The 10,873-nt window shown below is 57.0% G+C and overlaps 1 protein-coding gene across 2 annotated transcripts in view; it reads right to left on the bottom strand.

Moving 5' to 3' along the window:
• Positions 1-3,968: 3,968 nt before the first annotated feature.
• GRIK5 (glutamate ionotropic receptor kainate type subunit 5) overlaps positions 3,969-10,873 on the bottom strand; it is a 74,666-nt gene continuing 67,761 nt past the window's right edge. For both annotated transcript variants that reach the window (XM_055250308.2, XM_063620897.1), the window contains 3 exons: positions 9,212-9,340; positions 8,990-9,111; positions 3,969-4,947 (listed from right to left, as the gene is read on the bottom strand). In XM_055250308.2, the coding sequence (XP_055106283.1) occupies positions 4,519-4,947; positions 8,990-9,111; positions 9,212-9,340 (680 nt within the window). In that variant the 3' untranslated portion in view covers positions 3,969-4,518. The remainder of the gene's footprint in view (positions 4,948-8,989; positions 9,112-9,211; positions 9,341-10,873) is intronic.

Genomic DNA, 10,873 nt, shown 5'->3' with positions numbered 1-10,873 from the left:
CTGCAGCTGTCCTCCCCCTGGGCTCCGCAAAGTGGCGGCGCGGCCGCCAAGGGGGAGCGCTGCGGGGGTGGGGGTATTCCCAGAGACCCCCGCAACAGGGGACTTGGAGACCCCTCAATATGTAGTAGGGCCTCCAAGGAGGGGCGCTCAGGGAAAGAGAACCCCGGAAATCCTCATTGTGGGGGTGTGCCACCACCGAGAAGGGTACGCTGGGGGAGGGGGGCGGGTAGTGACACGGGGTGGGAGGAAAGCCCGGTGAATCACTGCAGTGTGGCACCAGGGCCCCTGGAGACGGTGGGGGGTAGTGCTGTTCAGGGAGAGGGCCCTGTAGGAGGGGAAGTTGGAGGGGAACACGAGAGCAAGAAAGGCCCTGCAATTGAGGAGGGGTGCTGGGGGGAGGAGCCCTGAGATTCCCTCACTGTGGGTGCCCCCCCCACTACGCCTGAGCTATCCAATGAGCCACAACCACACAGGGTACACGGGAGACACAACACGGTGGAGGACGGCCCCAGGGGGCCCAGAAAATGCCCAGCGTCACAGTTACACAGGACCATCACACTGATAGCCCAGATGCTGGGGACACGCACACACCACAGGGTTGCACTCATATTCCACCACACGCCAGCATGTACCCTCACACACACACCACCACCCCATCACACACAGAGTCTCAAACATATAGGAGTGAAACACACATAGGGCACACACCTTACACACCCATCACATCACAAGAGAATCACAATCACAGCCACAAAGTGCTGTGCAGACTAACACGGACACTCAGAAAAACCACAGACTCACACATCACACACTCTACCACACCTGACCTCCCACCATCTCACATGGAAACCCACATCGTGCAACCCATAAACCAACACACACCTGCACTCAGCACCATCACACACGCACAGGCCACACTGCCTCCAGACACACTACATCAGCCTTTGTGGACATAGTTGCATGATCCCACAGTGTCGCACACATCCTCACACACACTGCTCCCCAGTGTGTCTGGGCATGAGCAACGGCCCACGGTGCAAAGTTGCCAGTGCTGTGAATGAGACAAAAAGGTGCACACACTTACACATAGCACAATAATTCAAACACAAGTCACGCGACACCCACACACCTCCCACACATACACACATCACGTTATTGCAGCGCTATCGCAGACATCTTTGTTGCACCTCCAAACATACCCCAATGCCCTCACCCACATGACACACAGACCTCGTCACAGTATATCTACACACACAGACGCACAGCCGGCACCCACACCCCAGGCCTGCTGCCAACACACAACACCCCATCAGCCACCCCACTGGAGCCCAAGAAGTTGAGGTCTCCCCACTCACTCCAACACCACTTTATTCTATGAGGAACACCCCAGACTGTCCCTGGGGATGGTAGCAGTGGAAGAGAGAGAGAGAGACAGACAGCATTTGACCTTGTAGCTTTCTCAGAATGTGGGTATCCTCTCCACCTGTGGGATAGGAGATGTGGGGGACACAGGCAAGGGACAGGGAGTGAGCTTGGTGTATGAGGGTGGGTGGGTGAAGGTCGAGGACCTGGTGCAGGGAAATGTGTGAAAGGCTGAAGGCCAGAGAGAGGCACAGAAACAGAGATTCAGAGCCACAGCATATGGGAAGAGACAGGGCCAGAGAGTGAATGGAGGCTTTCCCCAGTGCCCAGAGCCCCATCCCAATCCTGTCCTCTGACCCGTCCCCATCTTTCTCGCTGTCCTCTGTTGCCATGGTAACAGGGAGGCTGCTTCTGCAGCAAAGGAGGTTGGGCCTGCAGACTGGGCTGTTGCCATGGAGACTGGGAAAGGGGGAGGAGCCACGGTCTTTTAACCCAGATGCCTCGCCCCCAGATGCCCCCTCCCCAACTCTGCCCTCTTCCTGGGGGAGGAAGAACCTATCAACATATCCTCCTTTCCTTCTCTTGACACCTTGGCCTAGAGGCATGGGCCTGGACCATCGAGAATGGGATTGGGGAGATGGAGAAGCCTGGGGAGGTGGGGGAGGCCTGGATTCCAGGAGATTCTAGGCTCTGTCTGCTCTTGCTCTCCAGCTGGGCCGGGGGAGGCCTCGAACCCTTCCCATCCCACCTCAGACACAAGCTCACGTCCCCTCTCATGCACTCTCTCCTCAGGCACGAGCCTGATGAGACTGATGACTGTGCATCGTGCTCCCGGTGAGGCTTTGCAGAAGTGGGGGGACGGTGAGAGGGAAAGACCTGGGAAGGTCACAGGGATAAAGGGGGATAGGGGAGCTAGATGTGAGAGGCGGAAGGAGAGACACAGGGGGAAAAACAGACAGGCAGCCCAGAACCAGAGAGAGGCAGATACAGACAGATTGAAAAAGACAGAGAGAGAGATTGGCAGACGCAGAGATGAGAACACGGAGACAGAGCAACGGAAGAGTTCAGTGAAGGTGACAGAGACAGAGGGATGTAGACAGCCAGGCAGAGACAGGCTTGGTAAACTAGGGAGACTCAGAGATAAAGGCCAGGGGGAGACTCTGAGCAGAAACCTGGTAGGGGACCGGGGACTCAGAAATGGGGAAGACCCCAGAGGGAATTGGCCTCGAGGCATTGGGACAGAGAAGGGGGAGAAACCAGAAATGTCTGTAATCATGTTCTAGTCACCTCGACAGAGAGTCCAGCCCAAGGGCAGAGACATTGATTGGAGTAAGAGACGTGGAGACAGAGATGCAAGACAACAGAGAGAGGCTGGTGCCCGCCCCCACACCTGTCCGAGGGGCACTCAACCAGGGTCTGAGACGCAGAAGGGGAAGGGTGGCGACGGGGGTCGCTGTGTGCGGGGAGGGGTCTCCCAGGGTGTGGCCAGCCTGCCGGGACTACGCAGGGCAGGCGGGCCCTGGAGGGAAGTCGGGCGCGCTGGGCTCAGGCTGGCCAACTGGGTGCTGAACGGACAGCTCCCAAGCCCTGGGCCGCCGCCCGGGGACGGGCCCAGCCTCGCTCTCTCTAGGACCCTTCCAGTCAGGCTTTCCTCTCCGTTCCAGCCCCCTCCAAGCTCCATTTAGTTTTTTATGGCTTCCTGTCTCTCACCCCAACTCCGGGTGTCTCTTAGCCTCCCACTTCACCTCTGGTCTCAGCCCTCTATTCTTTCTCCAGTCTTCTCTCACCTCACCCAGCCTTTCTCCCTGTCTCGCCGGCTCTGTGTCCTCTAGCTCTCTCTTCCCATCCTCCTCCCGCCCACTCTGCCCCCTTCGTTGTCTCTCCCCATCTCTGTCTCTCGCCATCCCTCCATCTCTCCCTTTCTGCTCGGCCTCGTTTTGACTCTTGCTGTGTGACCTTCACTCGTCCTTCCTCAGCTGCAGTTTCCACAGAAACCTCCAGCGGGGCGAGGGAGGGCGGGGACAGAAGGCGGACCCACCTTTCTCCTGCGCCATCAGCCCTTCAGCCTCTCCCACTCCTGCCCGCCCGCCCACCCCCAGTCTACTAGGATTCCTCACTTCCTCTCTTGGGGACTGGGGGGGTACATTTTCAACAGAAACACGGGGTCACAGTCACAGACAGTTGAAGATGGCCTCGCGGATGCGTGCACACACGATCACAACGTCACTGAAACACCCCGGCCCAGGCACACACTCGCCACCCCAGGCACGGCCACACTCAACAGCTCACTGGCCCTCCCCTCCCCCACCCCCATCTGCTTTCTGTCTTTCTGTGTCTCCGCTTCCGGTGTCTCCGCGTCTCCAGATCCCTGCATCTCTCCATCTGTCTCAGGGTCTCTGTTGCAGCCTCCCTCTGTCCTGAGAGAAGGTCAGTGGAGAGGGGCCAGCTGCTGGGACCCGGGCTGGCCTGCAGCCTGTGGGCAGGGCTGAGGGTGGAGAGAACACGGAAGTAACCATCGAGGCTCACTCTGGTTCTCAGCAGGTGCCCCGGGGACCCAAGCCTCCAAAGCCCTCACACCCCCAGGAAATGAGAGATGGTATCCCCAGTTCTGGGGTTTTGTTCTTTTTTTTATTCCAACAGGGGCTGAGATGTGGCAAGGGGAGGGATGAGGGCCCAACTGACCCCCTCCCTGGGGGAGGTCTCATAGAAATTCCGAGGTTTCTCCCCCCAAAAAAGAGAGGAAAAGAAGAGTGGAGGGGCACCAGGGGACACCCATCTGTCCAGAGGCCCTCCCCACCTCCAGAAGCGTGGGGGGCTGCGTCAAGCCTTGGGGAGCCTGAGCAGTCCCAGAATGGGGTCCTCTCCGCTGACTGCTTTCCGCTTCCCAGAGCGGCCCCCGAAGTCCCCAGCCCCTGGAGTCCTCGGTTCCTGCGCCCTTCTCGCCCGCAGCACCCTCTCGCGAGTCCACTGGGGGGCGCAGGCGGGCTCCAGAGCCGGGCCTCGGACTTCACCGGGAACCAAAGGCAAAATCGCGGCGTCCGGGGCGCCGGCGCACAAGTCCTGTCCCGCGCCCGCTGCGGGAGCGGAGACTGCTGGGGCCTGGGGCGGGCCCCGTCCCTGCGGTCAGTCCGGGCGCCCGCACAGCCCCGCCCGTAGTCACTCGTGCTCCGCCAGCTCCCGGGGGCCGGCGGGGCCAGGTCGCGGCCGGGGCGGGCTGGTGGCTTCGGCGGGGGCGCCCAGGCCACGCGGAGGCGCGCCAGCCCCCGAGGCCCGCAGCGCCTGGATGCGCCGGCACTCCTGGCAGACGCGCACGTGGGTGCAGGGGGTGGGGGCGGCGGGTCGGGCTCCGCTGGGGGGCCCCGGGTCGTCCAGGAGGCGCTGCGGGCCCCCGTGCGCGCCGGCCGCATCCCCGCCCGCGCCGGCCGAGTAGAGCTTGCCGTTGCTGAGGCGCATCTCGCGGACCGCACGCAGTGACAGCAGGGCCCGGCTCGGGCCGCCCGGGCGTCGGCGCCGGCGGGAACGCGACGTCTTGCGGCAAGAAACGGCGTGGCGCAGCTCCTGCAGCATCTCCTGGCACACCGACACCTGGGGGCGGCGCTGGCGGTCACCGTCCCGGCACAGTCCGCCTCCCGCCTCCCCCAGTCCCTCTCCACATCCCACTCCTCCTCCTCCTCTCCTCGCCTGGGTCTTTCTTCCTTCTGCCCTCGCTTCCCTTCCCACTTCTCTTCCCTTTATCTTTCCCGTGTTTTCTGCCTCCCCTCTCCACCTCTCCCCACTTATCTTCAATGTCTCCATTCTTCTCTGCATTTGTTCCTCAATCTGCCCTTCACCTTCCACCTAAGCTCCTCTCTTTCCTCTGGTCTTTTTACTGTCTCTAAATTTTCTCCAGTTCTTCCCTCCTGATTTCCCATCCTCTGCCCTTCATCTATGCGTTCATTATTGCAAGGCATATTTACCTGTGGCCTGCTGTGTGCCCGGAACTGTTCTGGGCACTGGGGATATGGCAAAGAAGGAAACAGACAGAAGTCCCAGCCCTCGTGGAGGTTATGCTCAAGTGTGCAGAGACAGGAGATAACAGACATGTATGTAGTGTGTTAGGCGTGGTGAGTGCTTTGGAAAGAAAGAAAATCGAGAAGAGGCCTAAGGTGTATGGGTAGGGAGTGACAATGAATTCTGAGACAGGACAGTCAAGGAAGACCTCACTGAGAGAAGGATCCTTAAATAAAGACAGGGTGAGCCACGCGGAGATCTGGGAGGCCAGCGTGCTGGACAGATAACCGGGCAGGGCCGAAGTGCCCAGGTGGGAGTGACTTGGCACGTCTGAGGCACTGCAAGCAGGTCAGCGTGGCTGGAGTGTGGCGTGCACAGGGAAGACAGGGAAATGAGGTCAAAGGAGCAGTGGCGGCCAGCTCTGGTAAGGCCCATAAACCACTGGAAGGATTTTTGGCTTTCATTTTGAAAATCAGAATGGAAGAGTCAGACGGGAATCATTGGAGAGCTGTAGGTAGAGGAGTGCTGTGTTTTCATAGGATTGCTCTGGAGCTGTGTTGAGAACAGACTGTAGGGAGGCCAAAGCAAGAGCAGGGAGCCCATGGAGGAAGCTATGACAATAACCCAGCAGGAGATGGGGGTGGCTGGACCAGAGCGACCTGAGAAGGGGCTGGATTCTGGACATATTCTGAAGGTGCAGCCAATAGGATCTGCTAAGAGATCAGATACGGGGCATGGAAGAGAGAGAATAGTGAAAGAAAACTCCAATATTTTGGCCTGAGCAACTGGAAGGACCAAATTGCCTCACAGGTGGACAGAAGCCCAATGTTGGACACATTGCATCACGTGCACACCTATCAGATATCCAAGTGGAGATACCAAGTGTGGAGCTGAAGTTGCAGACCTTGGCTTCAGGGGAGGCACATATTTGTGGGTTAAGGCAGGCAGCCTTCAAGATCCCACCTCCCGCGTCCATGCCCGTGTAATCCCCTCTGACACTGTATCAGAGCTGGTCTGTGTGACCAACAGAATAAGGCTTGGCCATTGCACATTCTGCTTCCGCCTTGCTCTCTCTGATCACTTGCCCTGGGGGATCTCAGCTGCCATGGTGTGAGGACACTCAAGCAGTCCTTGGAGAGGTCCTTGTTTGAGGAACTGAGGCCTCCTGCCAACTGCCATGTGAGTGTATTCATCATGTTTTTTATTTTCTGTGTCTTAGGATGTTTTGACACTTAAACATCTTGCAGGCTGGGGAGAGACTACCCCTCTCAGAACTAGCCAAGCCTTAGAGATAGCAGAGGGCTCAGCTGCCTTTCATGTGCAAACCAACCAATCCCGAGTCTATACCCCCAACCTTCCCCTTTACCTAACTCTCACATACCAAGCCAATATTCTTCCTTGCCTAAATCAACCCAGAGCCAGGTACCAGATAAGTAGCGACAGCCCCTATAGCCCAGAGTCCACTGACATTATCCAAACTGGTCAATCGTAAGCTGTCTCCCCTTCTCCTGGGAAATGTTAAGGAATAAAAATCATTTTTCTTTCTGTTTCTTTTTGAGACAGTCTCACTCTGTCACCCAGGCTGGAGGGCAGTGGTGCAATCTTGGCTCACTGCAACCTCCACCTCCCGGATTCAAGTAATTCTCCTGTCTCAGCCTCCTGAGTAGTTGGGACTACAGATGTGCACCACCACGGCTGGCTAATGTTTGTGTTTTCAGTAGAGACAGGGTTTCACCATGTTGGCCATGCTGGTCTTGAACTCCTGGCCTCACGTGATCTGCCCTTCTCAGCCTCCCAAAGTGCTTGGATTACAGGCGTGAGCCACCACACCTGGGCAAAAATCATCTTTCAATGAAATTGGTCTCTCCATGTTGTCACTTGGCCACCTCCAGAAACTAAAATCCCATGGGGACATTTGGGACAGTGAGCCATCTTAGAACGGAACCCTCCACCCTTTGTTGAGCCTTCAGACCACAGCAGTCTGGCCAAAAGACATGACTATGACCTCATCAGAGACCCATGGCAGCCAGAAACATCCAGCTAAGCTGCTCCCAGGCTCTGGACCCACAGAAACTGTGAACCAATGGAAGCTGGCTTTTTAAAAGCTGTTAAGGTCATTTGTTGTGATAGTATAGATAACTAACACAAGAGTCACCAGCACATAGGGGGTCTTAAGAGCCATTTGGCTGGTGGGATCACTGTAGGAGTGGAGAAAGACCGAGAAGAGAAGCAGTCTAAGGACCGAGCCCTGGAGCCCCACAACAAACAGAGCCTGGGGAGAAAGAGGAACCCAACGAGGGAGCCTGGGAAGGAGTGACCGGAGAGGTGGGAGAAGAGGAAGAAGAGGCTTTGAGGATTGAGAGTGACTGGCTGTGCCAAAGCCCATTGCTACCTCATATAGATGAGGCCTGAGACCGGGGATTTCAGACATGGAAGTTGCTGGTGACAAGAGTGGCTTTGGTGGAGTGGCAGGGACAGATGCCAGACTAGAGTGGGGGCAAGAGGAAATGGGAGGAAAGAAGAAACTGGAAGCATCAGGGAGACCCTCCACCACTGCCAAGGCTGTAAAGAGAAGGGGAGAAAGTGGGCGGTGGCTGGGAGGGAAAGTGAGGTCAGGAGAGGGTTTCTTTAAGACTGGAGAAACGACAGCATATTTGTATGCTGGTGGCCTGAATCCAATAAAGAGAGGACAACTGATGCTGCAGGAGGAAAGGACAGACTTGCTGGAGGGATGTCCTTGGGAAGGCAACCTGGGCACAGGTGGAGGGCACCTTTACTAGCAGCATGGATGGCTCCTTCAGAGGAGTCCTTGGGCCAAGTGCAGAACACTGGCAGGCAGCTGGATGCAGAGCCGAGGTCTGGGGAGTAGATGTAAGGCCAGCCACTGGATGTGGGGAGGAAGGGCTAGAGGCTGACAGAGAGAGGGGAAGCAGGGAACCAGCAGTCCAGGGGTGCAAGAGCACGAATGGGTCTGGAAATGCAGGGGTGTGGCTGGGCGGCCCCCAGGCACACAGAAGCAGCCCTCCTGAACACAGTGTGGGACCAGTCCAGGGCTGTGTCCTCTTCCGGTGCCCTCTGTCACCCAGGCTGGAGTGCAGTGGTGCGATCTCAGCTTAATGCAATCTCCACCTCCCGAGTTCAAGCTATCCTCCCATCTCAGCCTCCCGAGTAGCTGGGATTACAGGCGTGCACCACCACGCCCAGCTAATTTTTGTATTTTTAGTAAAGATGGGGTTTCACCATGTTGGCCAGGCTGATCTTGAACTCCTGACCTCGGGTGATCCGCCCACCTTGGCCTCCCAAAGTGCTGGGATTACAGGTGTGAGCCACTGCACTTGGCCCTGTTTCTCTTCTTATTTCTTCTTGCTTTTCTGCCTCTGTGGCTCCCCACATCCTGTCCCTCACCTCCTCTCCCTGCATCCTCATCGCTCCCTGTGCCTACTTTCCCTCCTGTTCTTCCTCACACGCTGATTCTCTGGCCCCATCAGCTCTCTTACTTCCCCACCTCCTGCATTCCTCCGCCCCCTTCTCGCGATCCCCACCACCCTCCAGGTATGGCTCCCAATGCCACAATCTTCACACACCTCAGCCCCTGGGGGTCCCTGTTCCTGCCCACCCCCGCCCCCAGCCTCCTCACCTCCTCGGACTCTGCTGACCTCCGTGTGGACCATATGAATTCCATGACCGCCACGAAGACAGCAATGATGAGGCCACAGATGAGCACGACAAAAATGCCACCAATGTTCTCCATGCCCAAACCTGGGGGGCGAAGGGAGTTGGGGAGCCACGGAGTCGGGGTTGTGTGGGAGGGGGGCTGGGAGGGGGCTGTGGGAAGGGGACACCACACGCGGGAGCTGACCTTTAGCTCGATGGTCCTCCTCCTTGGGGCACCGGCTCCCCTCCCACCACTTGCGCTTCAGGATCTCCAGCCGGTTGTTCTCCTGAAGCTGCAGGATGGCCAGTGTGATCTCATCCCGGAACGGGGAGCCTGGGCGGGCACACAAGGGGCTGGACCAGCCATCGGGGCCCTGCAGCCCTGCCCGCCCCAAACCCCAAACTGTGCCCTCACCACGGCCTTCCCCCACCTCCACCATGTGCCCGGGGTCTTCCCTGTGGCCTCTCCTCACCCCCCGCCCAGTCTCCTCTCAACACAGCAGCCAGAGAGAGTGTTAGAAAGAGTCAGAGGCCATGCCTTTCCTGTGCTCAGGACTCTCCGTGGCTTCCTGTTGCAAGCTGCTACCCTCGGCCACTCTCAGACACCCTCACCCCCACGGCTCTCAGCTCCAGCCCCATCAGCCTCCTGGCTGCTCCCCGAATCCATCACACACAGTCCCGTCTTAGGACCTTTGTCTCTGCCTGGAATGTCCCTCTCCGCACTTCATCCAGGTCTCTGTGCACATGCTGGCTCCCCAGGGAGTCTATTCTGATGACTTTATTTAAAATGGCACCAAGTGCCCCACTCCCTGTCAGTGTCTTCCCTTTAATTTACTTTGGAGCAGCTGTCACCACCTAACACTGTATTATATGGCTATGTGTTTATCATCTGTCGTCTGCAGCCCCACCAGGGTATCCTAGCATCCAGTGCGGGACTTGGCATGCAGTAGGACACCAGACGAATCCCCATCCACACCTCTCCCTGGACCACCTCTCCTCCCCATCCTCAGGTCCTGCCCTTAAGCCATCCTTGGGCTTCAACACCCCACACACCCTACTCTATACTTATTTCTTCATTTACTAAGATACTTCCTGACCAACTACCACAGAACCAGAGACACGGGCAGGTGAAAGTGGTTAATATCTACCAGGCACCAACTGTGTGCCACACCCTGGGTTTATTCAGGTCTTATGATGATCCTGTGGGGCAGGTATCCCACCTGAGGCAATGTTTCTGAATAACGAAAGTGATACACTTGCTTAAGGCTGTGCACTGAGTCAGGGAGGAAACTGAGATTTCTTTCTTTCTTTCTTTCTTTTGACAGAATCTCACTTGGTTACCCAGGCTGGCATATAGTGGCATGATCATTGTTCACTGCTACCTCCACTTCCTGGGCTCAAGCGATCCTCCTACTTCAGCCTGTAGCTGAGACTACAGGTGCATACCACACCTGGCTAATTTTTTAATTTTTTGTAGAGACAGAGTCTTGCTATATTGCCCAAGCTGGTCTCAAACTCTTAGGTTCAAGTGATCCTTCCGGCTTGGCCTCCCAAAGCACTGGGATTATAGGCATAAACCACAGTGGCCAGCTGGAACTGGGATTTGAATCCAGGTCGGTGTGACTCCTGAGCCTGTCCTCCAAGCACCAAGCTACACTGCTTCCCTGGCACCGACTCACCTACAAAGCTGCTAAGATCTGGGGCAATTTGCTATGCAGTAATAGATAACTAATACAGGTGTCATCAGTACATAGATGATTTTAAAAGCCAAAATGCCAAAATTTGGTGACAATTTGGTCGTGAGTTCCAGCACTGAGTCCTGGAAAAACATGTCCTGGGCCATGCGAGGTGGCTCATACCTGTAATC

Source organism: Symphalangus syndactylus, chromosome 17 (genome assembly GCF_028878055.3).
Source record: "Symphalangus syndactylus isolate Jambi chromosome 17, NHGRI_mSymSyn1-v2.1_pri, whole genome shotgun sequence".
In the NCBI taxonomy this organism is placed as follows: Eukaryota; Metazoa; Chordata; class Mammalia; order Primates; family Hylobatidae; genus Symphalangus; species Symphalangus syndactylus.
This window is presented reverse-complemented; position numbering and strand designations above follow the sequence as displayed.